The sequence below is a fragment of the Falco naumanni genome, chromosome W (assembly GCF_017639655.2).
Source record: "Falco naumanni isolate bFalNau1 chromosome W, bFalNau1.pat, whole genome shotgun sequence".
Classification (NCBI taxonomy): Eukaryota; Metazoa; Chordata; class Aves; order Falconiformes; family Falconidae; genus Falco; species Falco naumanni.
Window position 1 is genome coordinate 22808743 of NC_054079.1, and position 27759 is coordinate 22836501.

Below are 27759 nucleotides of genomic sequence, written 5' to 3' on the forward strand. Positions count from 1 at the left end.
TCCTGTAGGCAAACCAACCTTTTTGAGTAGGAAAGCCAGCTCCCAGATCCCTGGTAATTGCTTTTGTGGTAAATACAATTGGGGCTGAATAGCACTAATAAGGATAGATTTTCTGCAATTAATTATTTTCAAAAAGAACTGGGATTCAGCCAAATGCTAATGAAGTCAGATGGAAACGGGAGCTGGGCCATGCATGAAGCAATGAAAAAGCTTTACCAGCAGTTTAAAAGCTGTAACATTTTCTTCACAAAACTAGATGGATACATCTTTCTGCAGCCCTTTGCAGTCACTTTTCACACTTGAGCTCTCCATTCCTTCTGCAAATGGCATCACTCAAATCCTGCACTAGTATTTTAAAAGAGAAACTGATCTAAGAGGAAAGACTGCTGTATAGTGGGAAAGCCTGAGCCAGAACTTGAAAGTACTAACAGAGTGAATGAGAAATATCTTGTTTAGTCTGAAATAACTTGCTTAGCGTGGAAAATAGGATGGGGAGAAAGGCAAAATGGAAATAAACCCATGCAAGCAGGGGGACTACCTAATATTTTTTAAGCATCAGATAGAAAAGAGATGTAGGGACTCAGGGGCTTGCAGGGCTGTATGTTGTGCTGTCATGACTGGCCTTAGGTTAAATAAATGAGAGGGGCTGGTGGTTTTGATCCTACACCCACCTGCAAGAGCAGCAATAAGCCAAGGTAATGAGAACTGTTTGACCACACAGAGCTACCGGGGAGTGGACGGCAGGGTGAGTGGTAGACAAAATCCCTGTGCTGACACATTGCTAGTGACTGGGATGACTTGTGGTCTGTATATTTCAAATGAGACCATGTGGATTGTCAGCTCTTTTTTTCCCAAAGGTTTTCAATCCTATTTTGGAGTAACAGTCAAAGTGTATGGCTCATCCAGCACATGGGTATTTACTATCTGGCAGCCAGGTTCTCAAGTTTTTGCTGTATAGAAATATGCTCGCCTCACTTTATGCACCTTCTGTTAGGCATGAATAACAGCTTCCCCGAAACCTTCCCATTCATGTGCAAATAAATAACATGGAGGTCTTGCCAATGTCTCCTCCATATTTCAGGAAAGCTCTGACAGCCTCCTCTTTTTCCAAATCACCCAGCCTCTATTAGAAGCATTTTTTTTATTATATTTTTTTTTAAATCAGTTGTTTGGAATTGCTGGGTTTCAGAGTCCAGGAGAGGGTAAGGCAGACAACTTTGCTGGGGACAAACAGATGAGAGCTGTAAAGACCAGAAAAGGGAAATGTATAATCACCCTGATAAAAAGTGTTCTTACAATCCGTACTAAGTCATTGAGAAATAACTAGTTGCCTTCACGTCCCTTGACAGTGGGCTGCCATTAGCCAGAATTATTATTGTGCTTTAACCTGGCAAGTAGCTAAACACCACACAGCTGCTCACTCAGCCCTCCCCCCCAGGGTGGGACAAGGGAGAGAACTGAGTCACTTGACAGAGAGGGTTTGCAATCAGACTCTAATTTGGAATATGCATTGTCCAAAAACCTACAACGCCCAAGAAAGCTTGTGTTTGTTTCTTACTAGCTGGTGGAGGCATTGCTGTTATTTTATTGATCACATCTGTTGGGTTCTAACGACATCCATCTTGCCATTTTATTCCTGAAAACTGGGTCTTCTGTACAGGTCCCTTGACCTTGCTTTGTTTCATGGCAAAACTGGCTTGCAGAAGGGTTTGGACTATTTTCTTCCCCTTCTCAAACAGGGTGACAACTTACTTCTCCCAAACATTGTACTACTTTTTCTGGATTCTGGGCTCGCTCAAGGGTGAAGTTCCAAACCACTAGAGGTGCCTACTGTCCTAGGCACTTGCCCATACTACCCCACACACCCTGCCACTCATAAGTAGCCAGCCTCAGGGCAGATCTCTGGGTGGTATTCTTAAATAGTTGTTTTAACCTTAAACAAGACCTGGAACACATTCAGGAAGCATAGCAATAGGAACATGCTGATTTGAACATCCGGAGGATATTTAAAATTCTCAAAAGCTATTGTAATTAGCCTGAAGGAGAGGGGGAAGGTGGAGGAAGGTGTCTCCCCCATAGATTGGCTCTCTGAGGAGAAAAGGTAAAAGGTGTAATTACTAATGTTTTCTGATAAACAGCTCCCAAAGCACAGAGATAACGGCAATGCTGAGTACAAATACCAGATTAGTTTCATGATCAGCAATTCTATCATAGCATAAGCCAGTGTTACAAAGTACAACAAACCGATAACCTTAACCCAGCCCCCAGAGGTGATAAACAGCACAACAGGAAACATATACAGCAAGTGAGGTGTTGGACAACGCAACCCTGAGAACAAGCGCAACAGCTCGGAGGGCAAATAAATCAACATTGTGACCAGCAACTATTAAATTAATATAATGAATGTTTATAGCAAATTTGTTTTAACACACTGTGGTCAGATCTGTGGTTATCTCAACCCTTCCTGCCCCTGTGTTGGGCACCCAGAAAGGACAGTCGTGATTTAACTTGGCACATAGCTAAACACCACATCACCACTAGCTCACTGCCCCCACCTCAGTGGGATGGGATGAGGGAGATAACTGGGGAAAAAAAGTAAAATTCATGGACTGAGGTAATAACAGGACAGAAGTTTAATAGGACAGAAATGGAAGGGAAAATAATAATAATGATAATAATGATGATGAAGATGATAATAATAATAATAATAATAGAATTAAAACATACAGAACAAGTGATGCATAATGCAGTTTCCCATCACCCGCTGACCGATGCCCAGCCAGTTCCCGAGCAGCAGCCCCCGGCCAGCTTTGCCCCTGGTTTATATGCTGAGCATGACACCGTATGGTATGGAATATCCCTGTGGTCAGCTGGGGTCAGCTGTCCCGGCTGTGTCCCCTCCCAGCTTCTTGTGCCCCTCAACCTACTTGGTGGTGGGGTGGGGTGAGAAGATGAAAAGTCCTTGCCTTAGTACAAACACTGCTTAGAAACAACTAAAAACACAGTGTGTTATCAACATTATTCTCATCCTAAATCCAAAACACAGCACTGTACCAGCTACTAGGAATAAAATTAACTCTATTCCAGCTGAAACCAAGACAATGATACAAATAGAATTACTCAAACCAGGCAGTTTGAAAGTCCTTCCTATTCCTCTGCTCCACATCTCCAGCTATGTCTCTGTCTGGGATTTCCAGGTCTGAAATATGTTAAAAGATGCCTTGCAAATGTCTACAAGGTTTGATACAGTATGCATGTGTGGGATTTCCTGCACATACTGTATGAAGTTGACCTGCATATGGACAATGGCCATTTGCCAAGGACACGGATGTGTCTGGCAGCTGGCTCAGAATTACTGTGAATATCCAGAGGCTATGGGCAAATGCTCAAAATCTTCCAATGCTGTCACAAGTTTCTAGGCAGAAAAAGAAACCACCGCATGTGGAAAAGACCCAGGCATATGTCAGCCCCAATTACATGTCTGGGGATAATACACCTGAGTTCCACACTTCTGAACAAGGTACACTAGTCCACTTCAACCTTAGCAGGGTGAAGAAAGGGGAGGTGGACCTGAAGCCAGTGAATGATGACCCAGGCCAACAGTGTCAGCATTGCTCCAGTCTGTGCGCCCCATAGCACTGAAAAAATAAAGTTGACACTGGGATCTGCTAAAACTGCACATAATCCACTGGTGATGCTGGAATCCACCTTCAGAGGCAACAAGGAGGCTTTTTCTCTCAGTAAAACAGAAGAAGTGGCATAAGAGCCTGGCAACTTAGGTTTGGTTTCTCCAGACTCTGCCCTTGAGCTGCTATGCATGTGGCAGCATCTGTTGCATTTCCACACATAAATTCCAAAGCATGTTACACACGGGACACCAGCTAAACCTGTAGGGGAAGATGAGAAACAGAGGAGTAAAGTATTACGAATTTAACTGGCCTATGTGCATCCTCTTGCCAGGCCAATGACTTAAGCTTGGAGTGTCCTTATTAAGTAAATGGAAATATAATTTTCTTTCTGAGGCAATAGGACACCCTCAGCAGAGGAGAAATTATGGTCATCAAAGCACCAAACTGTAAACAGGAACCTTGGGATCAATAGAAAACCAAAAAGAAAAGAAAAAGGACTAATGTTCTCTCATATTAACAGAGGATAAAACGTGATAGCAGCTGATGCAGGTGAAGCAGCCCTCTGGGAAATGTGCTACCACTTTCTAGTTATTGCTTTGGTACTGCCCTGTATGCAGGTGATTGTGTCCAGAGCTGGAATTGCTTGGAGTATCATGGCTTGCTCTGTGCCCCAGTGCCTGTCTGAACAACTCACCAGAATAAAGAGAATATATCATTTACTGTGGTCTGCTATTTATGCCTCTTTTTTTTTTTTTCTGGTTCTTGGGTGTTAAAAACACTTTTTTTGCTGAAGCCACTGTATGCATTGCAAAAATACTGTGGCCAGATGTGTATACATATAGCATAGTAAATTAAATGGTGAGAGTGTTAATACTGCTATAGGTGCAGTCATTCTCATTACACCTACTGCCATTTCTAAACATGTGTTTTAATAAAGAAGTAAGCAGAAGAGCGTGCAGAGGGACCGCTGTCATCAGCACAGATGGGTAAACGTGATGCACAGAGAATACACACCTCAAAGCAGAACTTGTAATCTTCTCATTTCATTACTCTTCAGGTCTCTTATAATGGGGTTTTTCAACGTGTCTCTTTTCTGACTTACACAAGAAGTTGAAAATGATGGAAGAGCTAGTGAGAATGGAGAGGGGGGAAGAAGTTGTTGGGGAAACAATCATACATGTCTGAATCAGAGACTAGTAACTTGTCTGTTGGTGAGCTATGTTTACGTTCCTTTGTTTTTATGAACCCAAAAGTGAGTTCTTTTAAATTCAATTTTTATTTTATTTGTTTTTTTTACAAACAAGACAAGCAATCAGGAGAACAAGGCAAGATGGTGGTGAAGAGGCATGGCTGAAACACAAAACGTCCCAGTCCCTGCTGGGGTCAGACACCGCTCAGGTCACATCACCTGTGCCTCAGCTCAGCCTTGTGTAAGATGCGATCAGCTCTTTCCTCGTGGAAGTGGCTTGACATTTTATTGCTGTATAACACCTTTATCTCAGGGCTTACATTTAACAAATGCACAGGGAGTTAAATAACAACAGCAATGACAGCATTACTAAATCAGTGGTGTGCTTTCTCATAGAATTTGACACTTTTCAAAGGAGGAAAATAGTGAGGCTACTTTGGGCTCAGCCTTGTTTTCACCTCCCTTCCCATCTCTCCCTCCCAGCAGTGCTGTAGAGGCCTTGCCCTCCCTGGGCCAAGATCCTGGGATGAAACTTGCAGAGGAAAGCTGCTTTTCTTGTTACTTCTGAAGATCTCTCGAGAGCAAGCCTATTTTTCTACTGACTTATATTGGTCCAACCTGCTTACTATTTAAGCAAGAGGATCTTTTCTTACAGCCCAGTGTGTTCAGAAGGGAAAGCTCTGTCAAATTCTCCTTTTCTCCCTTCTTTTTAAGTACATGGAGTTGTTGCTGTAGCCATTAATAACTGGTTAATGGCTTGTGCAGAGAAAAAACTTAACCTGCTGCCTCTGCAGTGAAACCTGCCTGGAAATCACAGGGTTTGGAGTGCACCCAGCTCCAGCTGTAAGCTGCAGTGGGTGCCGGCCAGACCCCAGCAGCCCTCTGAACAGCTGAGGCTTTCCACCCTCTGGGATCCCCCAGAGAAGTGCTGCAGTGGCCTGAAAATCTGGGTGTCCTCTCCCTACAAAAGCCACCCACACATCTCAGTTCCTCTTAGCTCCACACCTGGGTCACAACAGCCCCACACAGCACTACAGGCAGGGGCAGAGTGGCAGGAAAGCTGCCCGGTGGAAAAGGCCCTGGGGGTGCTGGTTGACAGCTGGCTGGACATGAGCCAGCAGTGTGCCCAGACAGCCAAGAAGTCCAGCAGCATCCTGGCTTGTAACAGGAACAGTGTGGCCAGCAGGACAAGGGCAGTGAGCGTCCCCCTGTACTGGGCACTGGTGAGGCCGCACCTCGAATCCTGTGCTCAGTTTTGGACCCCTCACTGCAAGACAGACACTGAGGTGCTGGAGCGTGTCCAGAGACGGGCCACGGAGCTGGGGAAGGGTCTGGAGCACAAGTCTGATGAGGAGCAGCTGAGGGAACTGGGGCTGTTCAGCCTGGAGAGGAGGAGGCTCAGGGCAGACCTTACTGCTTTCTACAGCTGCCTGAAATGGGGGTGTAGTGAGGTGGGGGTCGGTCTCTTCTCCCAAGTAAAAAATTATAGGATGAGAGGAAACAGTCTCAAGTTGCACCAGGGGAGGTTTATTAGGGAAAATTTCTTCACTGAAAGGGTTGTCAAGTGTTGGAACAGGCTGCCCAGGGAAGTGGTTGAGTCACCATCCCTGGACATATTTAAAAGACGTGTAGATGTGGTGCTTGGGGACATGGTTTAGTGGTGGACTTGGCAGTGCTGGGTTAATGGCTGGACTCAATGATCTCAAAGTCCTTTCCAACCTAAATGATTCTATGATTCTACTATTCTCTCTCTGTTCATCACAGGTCACAGTGAGCATCTCCTACGATACCTGTGTACCTTGCAAACGTTTCTCCTTGTAGTTTCCCTTTCCCACCTTACCCAATAGTCCCATATAAGCCCATATTTTACGGTCCATATGTTATCGATTTGTTAATAAGTCAAGATTGATTGACTTTATTTGATTGATTAATTGATTTTATAAAATCATTTTATAAAATTGAAAAATAGAAGAATAAGAAAAATTTTTAAAGGAAACTTATAGTTGCACAGTAAAAGCTGCTATGAGATCTTTTGTACGTCTTGTACCAAGGCTAGAAGAAGGGCCTGGAACTATTGTGAAAACTTAGGTAATAACTTTAGGGTTGAAAGGTTCCTTTGTACTTAACCAGTCTTCTGTATGTAGAGGTGTATTGAAATGTCAGAGTATGAGATTAATGGGAACTGGGGAGAGTCGACTGGAACAGCTTGTAGTTACCTGCCAAGAAACTGTGAACTTTAGTAAAAGGTAATTCCGGCAGGGGGAGATCGCGACCACCAACTCATATACCACCTACCCAAATCGTACCCCAGACCCATTTCTAGACCTTTCTAAGCTTTACTGCGCAGAATCAGATTTAGGAGGGGAGTATGTAAATGATTTACGGGAAATGTTATGATTATGCATGAATAATTAATGAATATGTATGAATAAGTTCTATATATGGTGTCTGATTTTGGGACCTGGTGTGCGTTGATCGCGAGAGGACTCGCTCACGCACCCGGCCGTCAATAAAGAAGTGTCTGCTTATCTACATCACATTGGTGTCGATAAGTTCTTCATTCCGAGATTTCGGTAACACATAGACCATACAAGTCATACAGTTCTGGCTGCTCAGCTATCACCTGCCATGGCAGTCATGAGTGAAAATCAGGCAGCCTTTTGTCAGCATAGACAGGAGTTGCCTGGTGTCCCTGACCCTGCCAGCGAGGCCAGGAGTGGGCTACAGCAAACCTTCATGGAAAAGGGAGATAAGCTAGGGCAGAGGCACTCTGGCCACCACATCCCTCCATGAGTGCTGCCGGCTGGCAGGGCAGGGCAGGTCCAGCAGGAGCTCACGCCCAGCACCCACTGCTGGCTTTCTCAGCCCACCCGTCCCAGCGGTGGGTACCTGCACCCACGGAGGCAGGCGAGTGCAGGCATCTTCACCCAAAACTTCCCTTTCAACAGCTTCTTGTGAGCTACAGCTATAAACCATCTTGCTACAACATGGCCTTGCCCAGGGTAGCATTGCCCAGGCCACCTTTACAGACAAAATCTGCCTCCCCCATGGGTGTGAAGCAAGCAGCACGCTACCCAAAAGCCTTGCCTCTCTCCCCTTCATCTCCAAGATGATGATATGCTTAACGAGCTCCATGGTCTGCAAAGAGGACAATCAAACAACAGCTTCTGAGTAAGTTACTCATGGCACGAATATATTGGCAGGTGTATGTGGGTTTTTTAATTCTCCTGACATAGCGAGAGGATAAAATTCCCAACACAAATGGCAACTCTGCAGCATGTATCTGACATAATTACAGTAATTACATTGTCTCCGCACTCTTTTATAAATCAGTGACAGTATATATTTAATGAGCTTTTTCCTGTTCAGCAGGTTGTTCCCAGCTGCTCAGATTTGCAACTGCAATGCAGAGATAACTTAAAATAACTTTAACCCTTAGAAGCGATGCCCCTTTCTGGGGGGACGCAGGCGAGTCTTTTGGAGCAGGGCCTAACTCTGCACGCCCTTCCCTTCCCGGCACTGCTGGAAAGCACAGACAGGCCTTGGAGCAAGCCCCCACACAGGTCTCGTTTCCCCTGGTGAGTAAAATTTTGCCAGTTCTGCCTGCATGAGCTGGATGCAGTAGGTGTGAGCATTGTCAGGATTAACCTGCTTGTAACCTGCGTGCAGGACATGAGCAGCTCAGCCCACAGTGCTTTATGTTGTACAGTCTGATGCTGTGCCTTGTAGGAAAGCCAAGGTTTTTCTTGTCTTTTCACAGCAACCAAGTATTTTTGCAGCCCCTGGGCTAGCAGGTGTCCAAAAAATAGTCCATCAACTTTACCCATCTCCGGAGGCAGAGCAGGACACGTGGCAGTGCTGATGCTCTCTGTGCACAGAGCATGCATCTGGCCTGGGCTGCTTGGCACATCCCATGCATCCCGGTACAGGGAGGTAACCTGGTTTGCTCTGGAGACATTCCGCATCTGGGTCATCCAAAATCCAGCACTCTTCTGTGGAGAAACCTGTTACACTTTCACCCCAGGGACCAAGACAAAGTTTATGATGTCTGTCACCGGGAGCACACAATGCAGCAACCCCCCGCCTGGCAGGAAAGCTGGCACAAACCCCTGCACTAAACACCTACACTCTTTCTTCACTGCAAATTCAGAAGTCCTCTGCCCTCCCTGGCCAAGACCCTTAGCTGTGTCCCTTGCTTCAGCCCCATAAACTGGCCCACTAACACATGGGGCATTTAAAAAAGCCAGCTCTGAAAACTGAAAATGAGTGCACACAAGAATTCCTGGTGCCCAGTGACCCCCATGCAGCCAGGCTGCCCCCCAGCCTTTCCTAGCAGCAGGCTTGGCACCACCTCCTGCACATGCCCCCGCAGCAGGACTATGCTGGGTCCCCCCAGGGGTCTGATTAAATCCACAGGCTTGAGCATGGATGAGCAGGCCCCTCGCCAAACGCAATTAAAATCAGTGCAGGGTGGCCATTCTGCCTCATTCCTTGCTGCCAGTCTGCGCCACGTGTGTGTGTTGCACATCTGGCCCCCTGCAACCTCTGATGCCCCTCAGGCAAGGCAGAAAGCTGCAGAGCTACAGGGCAGGAAAGCACCAGGCTTGCTGTGCAGTCCCCTTGTGCCTAGCCAGAGGAGACTGCGTGCTCCTCCTGCCACCCATCGCAGGGTGCCACCTCTAGCCCTCACCCTAACGCTGTGAGGGTAGAAGAGAGGTGAAGAGCTCAGGAGACATGGACATTTCAGCCAGGTGTTCTCAAACCACAGAAATGTCTAAAAAAATACAAGTGGAGAGATAAATGCTAATTTTAAAGCAATTTGCTTTAAGCAAAACTGCCACAATCCATCTTCTACCAAAGCAGCAGCTTGAGTGATCCCATTGATCTTGTGTATCCCCCAAAGCACCTTTGGCAAGCTTCACCTGATGGGTGCCCCAAAGCCCTGTGCTGCCTGGGGACAGCTCCTCTTCCTCTTCAGCAGCCTGGGAGCTCCTCACCTGCCATGGGCTGAAGGCAAGCAGGGTTACAGGGATTTAAATAATAATACAGAGCTACAGCACTTTGTGACAGCTGCACCACTGCTTTTTACAAAAGCCATGCACTGTGTCACACTTAAAAAGAGGTAGCAGTGGAGAAAAAAAACAGTTTGGTGAACTTCTTTCAAACCCAGCCTATTTATTCATTTTACAGATAGTCATCTGGATTTGGGGTAGCTCCCTAAGTGTTTAGGGGTGTCAAATATTCAGATTTATGCCTAATTTTTTTTTGTCGGTCTGTCATGAGACACATGCAGCTGTAGTTCAGAGAAGCACTGCGCATGTCACCTTATCTTCATTGACTCCAGAAGGATTTACACTTGTGCTTTGATGCTCCCCTGAACAGAAACACGTTCCTGGAGCCTTACGGTGCAGGTCTAGATGGCGACTTCCCCGAAGGTAAGAGTTTGTTTAAAACAAAACCCAACCAAAGAAGCAGTCTTGCACCCTCAGCTGCCTGTGGAGTTTAAACTCACATTGTGCAGGTTTGTTCTGAGGGTGCAGGCACCATGCTTTGCCTTCCTGCAGAACTGCTTTTCTTCTTGAATATCAGCTTGTTGAAGGCAAAAGAAAGTTAACAATAATTTCAGCAGACACCAATTATGTGACTTAAACTTCCCCCTTTGCATTTTTTCCCTCACTGCTAACCAGCAGTGAATGTATTGTATCTTTAAATGCTTTACAGATTAAGGGGATTCTCTGGCTGGGGCTGGACCTGCAGTGACATCTCGTGGTCCCCCCTGAAGCAAGGTGCTGGCGGACCAGGCAGCATAGCCCCCCAGCCTGAACCTCGCACCAATGCCCCTGGACCACAGCACTGACCAGCACAAATCTCCCAGGGGATTTACCTCCACCTGGGGCAACTAAATGCCCAAGTGGGGAAACAAACACACACCTCCTCCTGCGACACCACCTTTCCCTTCCCCTGCAGTGCCACATGAAACTTCAGAAATCATGAAGATAAACAAATCATGAAAATCAGATCATTACATGGAGAGTCTGTGGATGGGCCGTGCTTGCCCGCAAAGTCTGGGTGCTTTTAATTTGAGACAAGGAAAGGAATTAACCTGCCTTCTCCCACATTTGTGCCTGTCTGAAACTCACATGTGAACAGGATGCTTTGCGCTTCACCACTTCTTCTTTTGTTGTGACTCTCAAACGATTTCCCACTGAAAACCAACACGCTTGCTGTTGGCATCTTAGTAGAGGAAATTAAATCCAGCATTTCAGTGTTATCTGATTTCCCATCCCTGTACACCATTGTATAATTTCACCACCTACTCACTTGTTTTCTTCACAGGCAAGTGCATTCAGAGAAAATACAATCTTTGGAAGAATATTTAGTCAGAGAAAGGTTGTAATCATCTTGGATAGAAATCAGACAGTTAATTTGCTTGAAAAGGGGGGAAGGGAGGAGGAAATTAAATGGAATAATTTATTTCCTGTGAACCTAGGGCACCAAAAAATTTTATGGCAAAACTATAGCATGAGAAGGAAAACAGTTGAAAAGCTTCACGGGAAACACTGCTCCTTAGCTATTGCACTAAAAATAACATGAAAGCCAAAGTAAAAGATCTGATTCCTTAGACATCTTCTGTGTTCGTTAAAGAAAAAAGTTACAGAAAAAGACTCATGAACTTTTCCCAGGGCAAAATAACTAGACATCCCATTTAAATCATCAGATATATCAACATGTAGAGTCAGATCAGCAATGACTGAGTCATGTTGGGAGAACGTTCAGAATGTAGATGCCTAAGACCAAAACTGGGATTTAAAAAGCTCCTCCACACTGTCTAATCCATCTAAATAGTCGTGGGAAAAAGGAGAAGCATGGTGCACTGGCGAGCAGCCAGGGCACTGAGCTTAGGGATTACCCCAAGAGCCTGTCCTCTTGGGCACTTTCCTCCAGCCCTTTTACTGGACTGGGATCACAGCGCAGAGGAGCCCCAGCCACAGGCCAGCACTTCACTCTGCCAGAGGCTCCACAGGTGGATGGTCCTAGTGAAGATAAGGAAAGCTCATAATTATGTTACACGGAAATGCAGATGCTGTCCTCCACCTCATATGCCCCTCCAGCGAGTCAGCTCAAGTTCAACAGTTTAACAAGAGCACACGATCACAAGTGTCAGCACTACACTTATATTTCTTTTTCTTGACTATCTGTAGTTATTCTAACTTCCTTTAGGCATTTATGCAAGTTTCACAGCAGTTTACGGTCTAAGACATTATGCAAATATAGTTAGGAAAGCTTAACGTATTTTCTAGTTCCTTTTGAGTTATTAAACAAAGTCAAAGCTGATCTTTCTTCCAGTCCTTTGGCACCTCTTGAGAGCAGGATATTGTGATCAGTCCTCTACTCCAGTAATTTTCTAGTTCATTGTATGTTCACAGAAAGAAGAGAAAGCCTGGCAGGAGAGAAGGTCAGGAGATTGTCCAGGACAGTCGTCTGCCCCAAGGCAGGATTCACCTTTAGCTAACACATTTTCATCAGGTACATGCCTGATTGCCACACGCATCTGAAGAGCCCCCCTCAGCAATCTCTTCCAGCACTCCACAATCTTTCCTGTTACATGGTTCCTCCCTAGTGACTAATCTAAAATATTCTTTGACTCAATGAGCCTATTCTTTCTTGTTCTAGCCACCACAAACATAAAAGACACTGAAAACATGAAAGGAATAAATTGTTCTCTTTGTTTGGAGACTTGTATTTCCTTTGAGTGTTCTGTAGGCAAACCTACTCAAACTCCTTTGATTTTCTTGTATTTCTCATTCTCATGTACTTATGTTCTCTAGATTTCTGTTAAATCTCTGCTCTTCTCTGAACTGCCTCTGGTTTTTCCTAACAAGTATGACACACAATACTAGACCTGATACTTCAGCTGATGCCTCTTCAGAGCTGAACAGAAAGAAGTATTTCACGTCATAAGGATGATATGAAAGGTCTTTTCCAACCTAAATTATTCTGTGATATAGTTTTTATACATTTTAATGTTTCTGTTCATTTTTCAGCATCACTATGTTGTTATAATGGCTCACAAAATGAAATGCCAGCCATCTACCTGACCTTTTTCTGCCAAGCTGACCTTTATTCCCCTTTCCTGTTTGCAAAACTTGTCCGTTCTACCCAAATTCTCAAGACGATTTTGAATCCTAATTCCACCTTTCAACATGCTTGCAACCTCACGTACCTCAATATACAATTGTATATTGTGTGCCTCAACACTCCTTTCCCTCTGCTATATATCCTGCCAGAAATAGATCACAAAGCAGTCACAAAATCTCTTGTGCATATGTATCCTGCAATCCAACAATCACTGATTACAGTCTTTTTTTTTTCTGTATCCCTCTGAAAAAAAGAGAAAAACAAAGACACAAAGTTATTTGTTTGCTTGTTTGGTTTTGGGGTTTTTGCTTTTTAACACAGTAGTTTTACTGTAAGCACGGGTAAGAAAACATAAAACAGTGAAACAGTAAACCATCTTCCTCACAGGGACATGTGTAGGCACCTACCACATGTTTGAAAAGTGTGTGTGCTGTGAAAGTAGTCTCTATACATATAAAGAGATTTTATCCGTTTTAAAACTGATTTGTCATCATTTTTAAGACAGTGCCATCAATGATTACTAAGGAGAGCTCAAGTTAATACTAAGAGGAAGAGATAATAGGAAGATCTGCCCAATGCTTTCAGCACAATTCTTTTCCTCTCTGACTTGTTTTTCATTTTTACATTAGGAAGAGCAGGATTTGAACCCATACTGGAAACAGCTCTATATTTGAGTTAGTGAAAGTAAGCGGTTATGTCACATTGTTTAGCATGGTAAGTCCTCTTCTTTTACTTTTTAGATTAGACTATAAAACTTTGGTCTTCTTACTTCACAGTCCTACAGCTGAGCAACACAGCACGCCAGGATTGGGTTCGGTGCACCAAAGTCATTGATTCCTACTGCTGTGATTCTAAAAGGTGTTAAGGGAAGAAATTGACATTCACAGTGATCAAGTTACTGCAAGCTTTTGTAAAGATGTTAAAGTGAAGAACCTTGGTTCTCATTAAACTCAAGCAAAGAGGAAAATTTAAAACAATTCAAAACAAATTGACATCAAATTTTAAGCTATTACAAATATTCTTAGTTCAGGTCCTCTGTCATCAGAAAAGGCTATTTATATGATAGCAAATAGAAGCCCCACATTTTAAGGCTGTTTTTCTACCTTTACCATTTAAACTTTTGGCTCCATTTTAAGCAGCCATCAACCTGGGTTTAACTTATGCAACAAACTCATTCCATTCAGCCGTGCTGGAGTCACACCAGTGCTAGTTCTGTTCTCAGTCACACCATGGCAAGTACCACCTTTGTTCACACTGGCATAAATTCTTCACTCTGCTAGAAGGAAGACACAGATAACTGCCCAACTGTCAGGAGCTTCATGGGGTCCTGCAAGGTATCCACAGGAATATGATATGCTAACTTGAACCAGGAATTGCTCTGCCTCTGTGGGCTTCAATAGGAACAGAAAAGTTCCTGGTGACTTAACAGAGTTTTTCCAAAACAGAAATATCTATAAACATAAGTAACTCTAGAAGATATCTTGCGCAAAAAAAAAAAGAGGGGGAAAACAGCTGATATGGAGCAAAAGATAAAATCTAGGAGAGCAGTGGGAATCACAGAACAAGTTTAGCAATGGAAATGTGCATCAGAAGGATGTGATATCTGAAAGCAAGTGAAAAGCTTTGAAAGAGACCTGTCAGAGAATTATAGTCAGTGAAACACTGAAGCTTTTTTGGTCCAAGGACATGCACATGAATCCTAAATACAAAATGCTCTCACAGTGACATGACTAGTTAGGATTCTGTATAAAAATAAAAATTCTGACCACAGAGCTTCTTGTGCCATGGCTATTTTCACTCGGAGACAGAGAACGGTATTTGGCGGCTCTGAAAATGCTTTTGTTTCATGTGCTTTTAAAAGAGTAAAGTTAGAAAGAGTGAAAAGTATGAAATTTGATGCCCAGCAAACAGTCCAGAAGACAGCAGCATTTTTAGACTCTGAAAATTACAATTTCACATTATGTCACTAATTGCTGTGTGCAAAGGAGCCAGTTAATTATAAAGTCACAGATTCTTTCTGTGACTAGAAATAACTGGTGACCTGAAAAAAACCCCACAGTCCATACAACCCAACATTGAGCTGAGTTGCAATTGCTTTATGAGCTGAAGGAACGTTTTCACTTAGAGCCCTGAAACTCTTGATGAAGTGTCGGACCCTCCCACTGCTAGTGAGGAGGAATGTTTCCTCCAGTACTAAAAATACAGTGCTTCAGATGTACTGTTCTTCATCTCCTCCATTCATGAGCAATGACCACTTGTCCCCTTCCTCCTCAACAAAATCATTACATCTTGGTAGCTTGTCTGAAGTCAAGGAAGAGAGAGACACTTGGCTAATCTGATCCAAAGGAGCTGATTTAGATGAATCCCTCCTCCTATCATCCATTCCAATACGAACACTGATTTGGGAAGGAGTAAGTGGCTTCATGCGGCCTTGAGCTTGTGCTTCATAACTTTCTGTGTTTGGCTTCTTGTAACTAAGAGGAAAAAGAGAAAAGATGTTTGGAACTGATGTGCAGAAGTGTCTTTGGCATTAGAACAACTCTGAAACTTCTGATAACCTAAATGTTACCTGCACTTCAGACACAATGTTAATGACTGAGAGTACTGGTCCCATTGCACTAAGACATTTCAGTAGTAAAAGAGAAGGACTCTCAAAGCGACGTTCCTTAAGAAAAAATATGAGTTTGCTGAATTATGAATTATGAAAGGGTTCATAGCAGACAGTTGCTGGGGAATGGACTTGATGACCCATTCAATGTATTCTAGGTCAAAAAAAACCCAGCAAGGGCAAGTTTGCATGGTCTTCTTCACATACATGTATTTTCGTGTTCTTTGGAATCTGAAGTTCTATTCAGCTGATGTAAAGCTTCAAGAAAGATTACTGGACTACAGGTTATACTGGAATACAGCTTCCATAAGTCTGAAGCCAAGTATGTTTTGGGGGGTTCTCAATATCTAACCATGATTGTGTCTGATACTTAATGTAATCAGCAGAAGATCAAAATGATTGGAGAATAAAGGAATCCCTTCTCAGAAATTTCTCATCCTTTGCGTAACTACACACAGAAAGTTCTTAGGATGAAAATTCTATAGTGGTAGGGCTGATTCTGCAAACAAACATAAGCACATGTGTAGTTTTCATTCTAGATTGTGGTCTCACTGAGCATTTGCAGGATCAGAAACATGATGCAGCAACAGATTTCCTATATTAGTTTATACTATACTGTACTACACTATACTATAAATTACACGACACTACAGAAGACCCCAGGTGCTGTAGGAACACGTGAAGGTTTGGACTAATTTCAGACACTGTAAAGAGTCTTATTTTTGAAAGTTGTTTGCTCACAATGCTGTTAAAAACAGGCCCACTGTAACTGCATCCAAAAAGGGCACCCAAAAATCTAGCCTAAAGAAATTAATAAAATTAACGTCCCTTCCAACCCAAAGCATTCTGCGAGTCTATCAATTTGAAAAATCTTGCTACAGTTCAGAAACTGGTTCACTTCCAAAAAAATAGAGTAAGATACTTTATCTACAGTAAGGTGCAAAAGAATAAATACACTGCTGCTCTCTTTCTCTCTGGCTAAGTTAAATAGACAAAAAATAAAACCATGTACAAATCTAGATTTTGAATGATTTGTTCACTTGATATTCACAGCAAACCCAGTGTTGATCATTACCTCCCTTGGTATTGAATTACATCTCCAACACAGTGGCATCCAGTTACACTTTTAGCTGCTAGTTAAAGAATGCTCAGTACTGTCTTACTCCAGGTCTGTTCATGATAGTGACACGTCTCTTTGGAGCCAAGGATTAGACAGAACAACGCTACATTAAAGGACTGTCAGGTACTTTTAGGTATACAAAGCCCAAAGTAACTTCTCACTTGAGTCCCAGCAGCAGAGCTACCTAAGGGTCCCCAGCTGATTAGTATAAGACAACTTGCCATTTCAGCTGCAGGGAAGACAGCACGACAGACACAGAAGAAGCTGCCATTGCAGCTGATCCCATCCAAGGCTGAAGCACAAGGCCAACAGGCATGAACACACCTAGCAAAAAAACATACGGGCATGAGCTAGAGCTGCCTGTCCCGATACAGACATTTCTGTCCCTGGACATTATAGAACAGACTGGCAGTTCTGCAACATGACCTGCGGAGATCTCCATAAACAGAGCTAGATTGATATATATTTACTTACTTATTTTAAAACGTCCCTTCTGTTGCAAGGGATGACCTTAGCACCAGTTCAGTTACAAGACTGCGGCCACAAGGTAAGACTGTTTGTCCCCTTCAGCTATTCTGCACATATGAAACAAAGCAAAAGCAACAGAAAGACAAGGCAATAGTCCAGGCAAAGGACAGAGAAGTTACTCATAAAGAAAGAATGCTTGAAGTAAGTTTTAAGGAGGAATCTGGAGCATGAGATGTCTGACAGAAACAGAGAATGCAAGAAGTAGAAGAGAAAATGTGTGATTCAGGGTGAATAAAAGAGGGAGCACCCAGAAGTCAGATAGTATCTCTGATTAGAGCTGGCTTTGAATATAAAGAAACTAATCCCCAAGTACCGCTATGAGAAATAAGAGCATGGTTTTAATTTCATTCATGAGAACTTTTTCCTAAGAGTTTAAAATTTGGGAAACAAAGATTTTTTTTCTACAACATGAAAAACAAACAAACAAAAAAAAGAGAACGTATTTATTCTGTCCTCCTCCTGCTAAGTTTTAACTACTCTATGAACCTCTATTTGGTTCCTTGAGCAGGAGATCCTGTAAGACGCACCACAGAACTCAACTGTGCTGCCGTCTTCAACAAGCTGAGCTCTGGCAGTCACATACCTGCTGCTATGGGTATTCCAAGCAGATTATAAATTAAGGCAAGAATCAGATTTATCCGTATTCTTCAAACTGTTCTCTTTGATAAGTGAATACTGGCAACTACATCCAGCAAGTCATTCTGCAAGACAGAAGAGCATTGAAAGTTTTCCACATGCAGTCTTCAGAAAACAAACCAAAAAGAGGAGTGTCAGTGATAAGATAGGACAGGTCAAAACTAGTGCTCACTCAGATAAGAACAACATCTGCTGCTTCAATGGCAACATCGGTGCCCGTTCCAATTGCAATTCCAACATCGGCCCTGGCTAGTGCAGGGAAATCATTGACTCCATCACCAACCATTGCAACCTTCCTCCTCCCATTTTGGAGCTCCTGGACCTTTGCAACCTTGTGGGAAGGAAGAACCTCAGCAAAGACTTTTTTGATCCCAACCTATGTACAAAGAAAAAACATATCCAGTTGGTGATATGCTTCATGCTGAAAGGAAGAGCCATTTGCTATTCTGGGTGAAGGAGAAGCAAAGGAAGACCAACTAAGCCAATTCCACTGGAGACAACACTTGCAATCTTCACAGGAAGCTGAAAAGCAACGTGTCTTTGGCATAAGAAAGGGACTGATTACAGCCCCTTCCATCTTTACTGCAGAGGTGTTGGCAAACCATGTTCTGTCATTAGCATCATGCCCCACATTGCTTCTACAGCTCTACTGCCCTGGCAAAAAAGGTTTGATGATTAAAAGAGCCAGCTTTCAGCTAATCATGCTGCTTGTAGCATGAAAAAAATTTTCAGTGAAACCACAGAATCACAGAATTTTTTTAGGTTGGAAAAGACTTTGAGATCATTGAGTCCAGCCATTAACCCAGCACTGCCAAGTCCACCACTAAACCATGTCCTCAAGCACCACATCTACACGTCTTTTAAATATGTCCAGGGATGGTGACTCAACCACTTCCCTGGGCAGCCTGTTCCAACACTTGACAACCCTTTCAGTGAAGAAATTTTCCCTAATAAACCTCCCCTGGTGCAACTTGAGACTGTTTCCTCTCATCCTATAATTTTTTACTTGGGAGAAGAGACCGACCCCCACCTCACTACACCCCCATTTCAGGCAGCTGTAGAAAGCAGTAAGGTCTGCCCTGAGCCTCCTCCTCTCCAGGCTGAACAGCCCCAGTTCCCTCAGCTGCTCCTCATCAGACTTGTGCTCCAGACCCTTCCCCAGCTCCGTGGCCCGTCTCTGGACACGCTCCAGCACCTCAGTGTCTGTCTTGCAGTGAGGGGCCCAAAACTGAGCACAGGATTCGAGGTGCGGCCTCACCAGTGCCCAGTACAGGGGGACGCTCACTGCCCTTGTCCTGCTGGCCACACTGTTCCTGTTACAAGCCAGGATGCTGCTGGCCTTCTTGGCTGCCTGGGCACACTGCTGGCTCATGTCCAGCCAGCTGTCAACCAGCACCCCCAGGTCCTTTCCCACTAGGCAGCTTCCCAACCACTCTGCCCCAAGCCTGTAGTGCTGTGTGGGGTTGTTGTGATGCAAGTGCTGGACCTGGCATTGAGCCTTGTTGAACCTCATACAACTGGCCCATCAGACCATCCGTCCACCCTGCCCAGATCCCTCTGTGGAGCCTTCCTGCTCTCAAGCAGATAATGCAACACAGGAACCCCATATGATCAGGCAGTTGCAGTAGGGGAAACACAGAAATGCCAAGTATGTCCAAGTCTCAAGGAGACTATGAAGATCAAGCAGATGGCTGCCTAAACACTTCTACCCATCCACATCTCAACTTATAAGGAGTTGTTACCAATGGCTTTAGCACTGGTGGTGTACAGAAGAGAGCTGGCATAATGCTCCTGGTTTGGCTGCCTCAGCAGGCAGAGATCAGCTTTTCACTACACAAGGTAGGAGCTCTCTTTTAACCTTTGAAAAAGTAACATTTTAAAAAGTTTTTAGGACTGGCTTACTATTTTTCCATTGGAAAGAAAGTAAGTGCCAAAAATTCAATGAAAATATAGGTTGGCACAGACTAAGCTTGTTGGAAAACTTCACCCGAGTGCCTGGAACCATAAATAAAAGCTTGTTTCTGAAAGACTTCTCTTAACAAAGTTGAGTAGGAAAGCACTTTACCACAATTGAACACAAAAGTGAAAGTGTGAAACAAAATAGAAGGATTAAAGCGTCACACTGATTTAAAAAACAGACCTCACAACATGCGAGAACATGCATACCACAGTGCTGGCTGAGTTAGCTGTGTGGTGAGATATCTGAGGAAAGCGAGGTAGCACACAGTAGATTAGAAGCAGATTGATGCAAAAGGGAAAGAGAAAAATTAAGGTGGAGAGAATAGAAATGTAGCAAGGTGGAGTGAGATTTTGGCTTTGCCTTTCAAGCAACATTTAGTTTGAGATCAAGGAAATCTCATGTAAACCCAACATCTTTTAGACTGCTATGCTTCTTAACAATTCTTACTGTTATTACTGTTGCCCTTAATGACAAATCCCCACTTACCTTGTTGGGAACAGGACTGGACCTTAAAGCAAATTTCCTTCATCACTAACCAAACATGACTGCCCTTCAGTGAAGGAAAGCAGGAGGCTTCAGTTCAGCAACAGATTAATTACTGCAAGAACCTTTGTACCTCTGAAGAAGGACTGACTGCTTGTCTTCAGTGGGATCTTGAGGCAGCCACTGGCCTCAATCCAAGAAAAGCTAATCTTCATTTAATGCATTCAGTGAAACTCTGATTTCCTGCCCCAAATTCACTGCAGTAAGCAGAGTTTTAGAACATCATTATGTATTTTTTAAAAAATGTAAAGAAGCAGATACCTGAGTAGCAATGGCTTTTGCAGTTTTTCTGTTGTCCCCGATTATCAGCACCACATCTATTCCCATGTTTTTCAGTGTGTGCACAGCAAGGGCTGCCTCCTGCTTGACAGTGTCTGCTATTGCAATCATTCCACACAAAACGCCTACACAAAGAAATGTCCTCTGTTAGAGAGAGCTGTGGGAGGCAGAAAGGCAGTGAGAGAACAGGACTTCCCTCCATCACACCATGTGCCCACATTCTGGGCAAAATTGACACTCATAAACCTGAACAACTGTCTACAGTTTTCTAAGTTATGGTCTCTTTCTTACACACACACACACAAACTTTTCACACTTATCTGCTTCAGATCAAACAACAAACACCTTTGATGTTTAGGGACCAGGAGGAAGGGGAGGAGGGTAGCTTTTGCACATGCCTGACTTCTAGCTTTTATGGTACAGACAAATACAATAGCGGGCTAGAGAAAGTTTGGATAATTGTGTCCAGGTCACATGTTGAAGCCATTCCTCCAGAAGGAAGCATATAAAGTATCTGGAATTATGTCTCCTAATCTTTCAGGGTTGGATCTCTATTACAATTAATTACTTCCATACAAAAGTGTTGCAGCTGCCTTCCAACATAGTGACTCAAAGGTGCATCCACATGTCTTTCATGTGACTTACAAAAATCTCACATTGGTTTATCATTGCATGTTACCTTTTCAAAGGACTTAGGTAGGTTTTGTACCCCTGCATCTCTATCTGCTATCATTAACAGTGATAGGAACACCAGTTGTACATCAAAGCCCTTACTTTCATGTTAAGAGCATTCAGTATTACTGGACTGATGATGGAGCCCAGGCCAAGGCATGCAAATGCCTCTCAAAATTGCTCTCTAGGAGCACCAAGTATATTTATTTAGTAATTGAACCAGAGACCTCACTTCAAGACCACAAATGCACTGGTAATATATCACCATTACAGCAGTTTCTCATGTTGAGGTATTGTCTGGGATCTTTTTCTGTATGTACAGCACAGAACAGAACCCCTTTGGCAAAACTCTTTTAGTCAAATCTATTATACTTGAATGATCTAATGAATCATGTTTATTCATGAAATGTTTTGAAGTCAGTGATGCAATAGGTTGGCCTCTGATCCTTACGTGATGTAAAATCAGGATGGGACATATCACTGCACTAGCACTGCTTTTCTGAGCAACAGACCTAGACAACAGGAAGTCCAGAAATAAATAGTTAAATTAAAAACTGCCCAACAAAATCTTATGAACAGTGTTCTGAGGTGAAGGCTTCTTTTAAGAACACCTTGATACTTTGCAGTTCACAAGCAGTTCTGCACTAAAAGATCAGTAGTTTCTTGACACTAAGTCACTGATCAATTGCTCCAGAGTTTCTTTTTAAGTTCCATGGTTGGATCAACTGACAATTTCTTAAGTCACTCCAAAGAACAGCAGTTACCATCTATAGCCACTAGTATGGCAGTCTGTCCTTTCGTTTCATGGTCTGTCATTGCATCATTCACGTCATTTGCAATATGTGTCGCATCCACTCACGATTTCCAATCAACACCGAGTATGTATGAGAAGCTGATGGACCTTTGTGCACAGACATAAAGAAAAATGAGCAACTCAAAAATAGTGAACACAAGCCAGAAGTGTTTGAGGAGGACAATGTCTGGCTGCATTAGCTATAGAAAGTTATTCTGAAGATGTTTTCCTAAAATTTTTTTGTGTATGTGTGTTCCAGACTGGCAATGCTCACACCAAGACACAAACAGAATTAGTCTTGTTGATGTGCTGCTGTCATGGCCAAACACAAACGCATAGGCACTACCTGAAGACAGCCTCATAAAACTTTTCTCCTTCAAGACTCAATCTGTGCCTGTTTATGCACAGAACTGCATCATGAACTAACATACTTAATAGAAGTATCTGCCTGTATTTGCCTTTGCTAGATGGCATTGTTTTTTTGAATAAATGCAGTATGCACATTTCATAAATGCCATGCTGCTTTGTTCTCACAACTAATGACTTCTTTCACATATAAAGGCTATTTCTGGTAAGAAAAAAGTAGTTTTGTTCTAACGAAGAATGAAACAGTTTGTAAAGCACCTCATTATATATTCAATCCAACTTCACAAGAGCTGAATGAAGCAGATGAGAAAAATATTACATTAACACCATTCACAAATGGCACAGTTGTAATGATTAAAGTTCTTATTTTATTTAATTCTTCTAATAGCTTTCTCAAAAAGGTCAGGAGAGCCACAGCCTTCTGAAGAGAACTGATAAGCTTCTTAAGGATGGCTTTAAATACTTTTTCTTTCTCTCCTACACTACAAAAGAGCAAAGTGGCTTCCACAGACCCTGAAACAAAAACAAATGTATTGGCCTAATCAAAAACATCAGGCACTGAAACTTGGTTTGCAGATGTAACATGCTTTATTGTGCATCTGCTGAATAGGTTTTATTTTTGATTAAGTGCCTTGAGAGATATATGAAAAGAAAACAAGAGGTCCAAGTTAATAGGGAACTAAAGGGTAGGATATAAGAAGTTGCAGTAAGACAACATATGTTAAAGGTAACTGCTCTAAATGGGGAGATAATGCTAATTGGCAAACTTTGCTCTCTGCTGGACCATTCTACACAAAAAGAACATTGCTGTGTATGCCTTATTGTCTATGTATTGTAAGGACTTTCTGAGTACCCATCACTGCAGGAGCGGGCTGGAAACTAGGACCATGCGCGGCAATCAGTTAGCTGAGGGGAATGTGCTCGAGCTTGTCTAGACAACAATTAACATGATGAGGCATGTTTGCAGAGCACAGGGGAGTGGGAGACGGATGGCACCAAGGAAAGGTAACACCTTGCTGTTAATTGCTGGTAGTTAACCACCAATCAGGGATTGCCTAGTATGCAATGCTTAGCTTCAAGAACCAATCTGTTTAAAACGCGCAGCTTCTGAAAGTGTATAAAACCTCGTGCTTCTGTACAATAAATTGACATTTGCTTGCATCAAGCTGCGTCCCGTCTCTTCATTCGCCGCAAATTGGTGACCCCGACGTGATGCGTTTAAGGATCTGACGTGAAGGGCTCTCGAATCGCCTGTCTGAGCGACATGCAGCGAATCCCACAGAACTTTGAATGATCTGCTGAAAGGAAGCAGGAGCCGGCCAGAAATCCCTCCGGAGTTGAGAGGTGAGCTGTGGGAAATCCGTAATGGGGAATCAGGCTTCGTCCCCAGAAAGAGACGTACATGGACTCATGAAGGGTCTTCTAGTCAGATCAGGGAGTCCGTGCCTCAGTCTCCTCAAATGGTGGCCCCTATGGTGGTGTCCCGAAGCCTTGGAAGAATAAGGACGGAAAAAAGACAGCTCGAGGAAGAGGGCTGCGTTCCGGAGGAGACGTCTTGGCTGAACGATCGTCTTGCTGTCTGGACCAGGCGGACAACCTAAACCCCGAGGATAACACCTGTATTCATCGAGACAGGTGAGCAGCCAAGAAACTTTAGAGACTTTGAAAGAATGAAAGTGTGTACATACAGCAGCCAATTGTATTGATATGGAGAAATAGTGTGAAATGGGGACAATGGACATCGATCGTGATTGTATATGTCTTCTCAGGAATGTGGGTATGGTGACTAGTCATGGGTGCGGTGTCTGGTCACATAGGCACACAGCTCTGAGGAGACAACTACAGTTTTTGAGGAGACAGTTTTGAGGAGACGCCTGCCCTTCTTCCTCTAACAAAGGGGCTATTTAAAAAAGAATGAGAAAAGGATGAGAGTCATTCCAATGCTATCTAGAGGGAGGGAGTGCTAAGTCTCCTTGCTGGAGAAGATCAGATGGTCGCAAGGACATGAATCACCTACAAACCTGCAAGACCACCACATTCCAGGCAAGGGACTGATAAGCTAATTAACATACGAAGTGAGAGTAAGTGGGTTTAGGTAAGGAATATGTATAGGCGTTAATTGAATATTCATTTGTTTTATTGTATAAATGTGAGATGGTTCGTCACTTCGGGCATGCACGCTAGTGGAGTAGCGATCCCCCGTGCATCTGCGTGCAATAAACATACCTACTTTATAACTTTCCAGTTACAGAGTCTAATTCCACACGTCAGTATGATGCTGCCGCGGAGGGGAACTCCGTGTCGGGAATGCATTTAGCATCTTGGTGGCAAATTCTGACTACTCTTTGCCAAGTGTGGACTAATTCTACTAACGGTGCTAAACCAGAGGAAGCTGTAAATTCCACCGACAACGCGACTCTTCTCAAGACACAGTCAGCGATGGCGATTCTGTCCACACCTCCTCTGCCCCCTAAGCTTCTGTCACTGATTGCAGCGACCCTCACAACACAGGAGCAAGCACGGGAACAGGACAACTCGGACAATGATTCCATTGACACTGATAAACCTTTTGATCCAGGTCCTATAGATCTGGAAAAGGAGCTAGACCTTTCCCCCACCCCATTGTCTCTCCTGATGCATTGACTGTAGTTTTGGGGAGGGTGAAAGGGAGTCTGAGGGATTGGTGGCAGGAATGCAAGTGGGAAACACTTCAGTGATGGGTTTTGGGAGTCGCTATGGCATGTTCAGTATTTTGTCAGACAAATCAACCTCGAGAGTGGCAGCCTGTGCAATACGAGGCTGTTAAAGAGTTAAGCAAAGCAGTGCGGGAAGGGAGGATTCATAATACATTTGATATGTTCCTTCTTGAAGTGATGGCAGAGCCTTATACGCTCACACTGCATGATTGGAAGTCATTGCTTTGTATGGTACTAACTGATACAGTATATGATGTGGTTATTTGATTTTTGTGAGCTATGTGTAGTGGCCTTGATTGAAAACCTTAATCGGGGAATTGCTGTTAACTATGAGCAGATGGCTGGAGAAAATAATTGTGCCGATTCTGTGACTCAGGCAAGGTATCCCAGGGACAACTGTTTGCAAATGAATGAGATGGCTATTAAGGCAGTCAGGATGCGGGAGTCTTGCCACAGTCTTGCAGGGTCCTAGAGAGTCACTAACTTTAATACTAACTTGATTGATTGGCTTCAGAATATTTTGCAACAAGCTGAACATCAGGAAGCTCAAGGGTTGCTTTTAAAACAACTAGCTGTGATAATGCCAATGAAAATTGTAAACGGGCAACTTTCACAATCGCAACCCCAACATGTGTCAAATGATTGTAATGCAGAACTCACAGCAGACTGTAATTCTCAGGCTGAGTTTTGGAATGCAGCATAACAGATTTTTGCTTCTCTAATCTCTTCTGTAAGAGTAGTACACACACTTAACTTGCTTAGTAAATTAGGCTGCTAGCTTGCTAAACAAAGCAATACTAGAAATAGTATTTTTTTTTTCCTGGCTTATTAACAGATGTTGATTCTGTCCGTCATATGTTGCTACAGAACCGAGTTGCTATTGATTTTTATTATTAGCACAGGGACACAAGTGTGAAGACTTTGATAGGATGTGTTACGTGAATCTGAGTGACCACTGTGAATTAATTTACAAAAGTATACAAAACTCAAAAGCCTTAAAACAAAGATCTACAACAGAGCCAGGGGCGGGATGCCTTTGGTCTCTTCTCATGGCTGGGAAACTTTGGGCCATGACTCAAAAGTATTACAGTATTTATTATAATTATCTTTAACTACCTTATTGATGTTTGCCTTATGTCTCCCATACCTTTTTTTTTTTTCCTGTATTCAGTGTTTAGTTGATTGTAACATAAAGCAGGTCATGGTCACCCAGCTACACACACCCTTTGCCTTGTCGCAATTAACAAGCAAAAAAGAGGATAGAGAATGTCTGAAGAGAGAGATAGGAGAGGAAACTGGAGAATATTTGACCTAACAAGAGATGAGAGAACAGCTGGGTATTGTGAAGGAGAATAGGAAAGATGAACATGGTTATCTAGTGTTTAATAGGTGTCTGCACGCTTGTAGAGATATATAGCATTGTAACTGCATGAATGATTCCTGCCCTGAGCCTGGTGGAGCATACAGCTGCGGTTTGTGTCCGGGCTCAGAGATGTAAATAGAGGCTTCTCTGTTACGGTAAAAGTGTTTCTCTTTGCATAAAAAAGTGAGGGAATGAAGGGAATGACCCCAGAGGTATGTTCAGAGAAGGCATGCTATGTTTTGAACTTTTTGACTGAACCAGTTCTTGTTTGGTCTGCCCTTCCACCTATGTATAATGTTAATACAAAAGAAGATGATACTGTTTACACTTTGAATGTCGATAATTGTCTTTCTGTAGATGCTAATGTAGTAGGAGGCTATGATGGGAACGTGTCGCAGCGGTTCTTCTCTTATCCGGATTAACAGCAGGGAAAGCATTAAAGAGTTAAATCACCTTGTTTGGTAGGCAGTTAAGAACGTGAGTCAAAATTGCCACTGCTTTTTGTTGTTGGTTCAAGGACATGGCTGTGAGGATTTTGATGGTATGCGCTGCGTGGATTTTAGGCGCCCCATTGCAGCAACATGTTATCAAAATCTGAGAAAATTTCAGTCTTTTTTGGCATCCATTCACTGAATTGGCAGTATTGTTTGCTATTACCTTGGTTGCTGTCATGTTTGCAAGGGCCCTGCAGAACATGGCAAACCTGGTACTAGTGACGTGCGGAAAGCAGACTCCACAATCTGTAAGATTGTAAAGTAGGTATGTTTATTCAGCGCTGGGCAGCACGGGGGGGGGGGGGGGTAGTCCCGCCAAAACCGTGCGCGCCTGACACGAAAACTTGCTCTGTTTTTATAAGGCATCTCATTACATATTCATAATGTGTTGCAATACGCTTATACATATGCATTACCTATCCCCGCTTAGTATTAAAATTAGTTCTGCGAGCCATTTCCATATTTTTTTCTCGACTGAGTTTGCGCAGTGTCCCCTGGTGGTGGTCGTCAGGGGTCCTGAGGATGAAGGCAGGCGAGTCTTCCTCGTGACCTCCCACATCTGGCGCAGGCTCAGTAACGTCCTGTTTTTTGTCCAAACCGCAGAACCAGCTTTGGCTTGTTCTTGCAAGGTTGTAATCTTTCTTTGGACTTATATGGTCATAAAGCTGGACTTATATGGTCATAAGGCTCTTTACTCCTGTATACCTTATCACAACACCCAAACAAACCATGTAAGATCTGGCA

General features: G+C 43.3%; 1 protein-coding gene across 1 annotated transcript in view; it reads right to left on the minus strand.

The window, feature by feature from the left end:
- Positions 1 to 14918: 14918 nt before the first annotated feature.
- LOC121080468 (copper-transporting ATPase 2-like) overlaps positions 14919 to 27759 on the minus strand; it is a 29396-nt gene continuing 16555 nt past the window's right edge. Inside the window, 7 exon segments of the mRNA XM_040578495.1 lie at positions 14919 to 15431; positions 16907 to 17009; positions 17797 to 17914; positions 18022 to 18225; positions 20614 to 20756; positions 22068 to 22148; positions 22151 to 22204. Of these exon segments, the coding sequence (XP_040434429.1) occupies positions 15167 to 15431; positions 16907 to 17009; positions 17797 to 17914; positions 18022 to 18225; positions 20614 to 20756; positions 22068 to 22148; positions 22151 to 22204 (968 nt within the window). The 3' untranslated portion in view covers positions 14919 to 15166.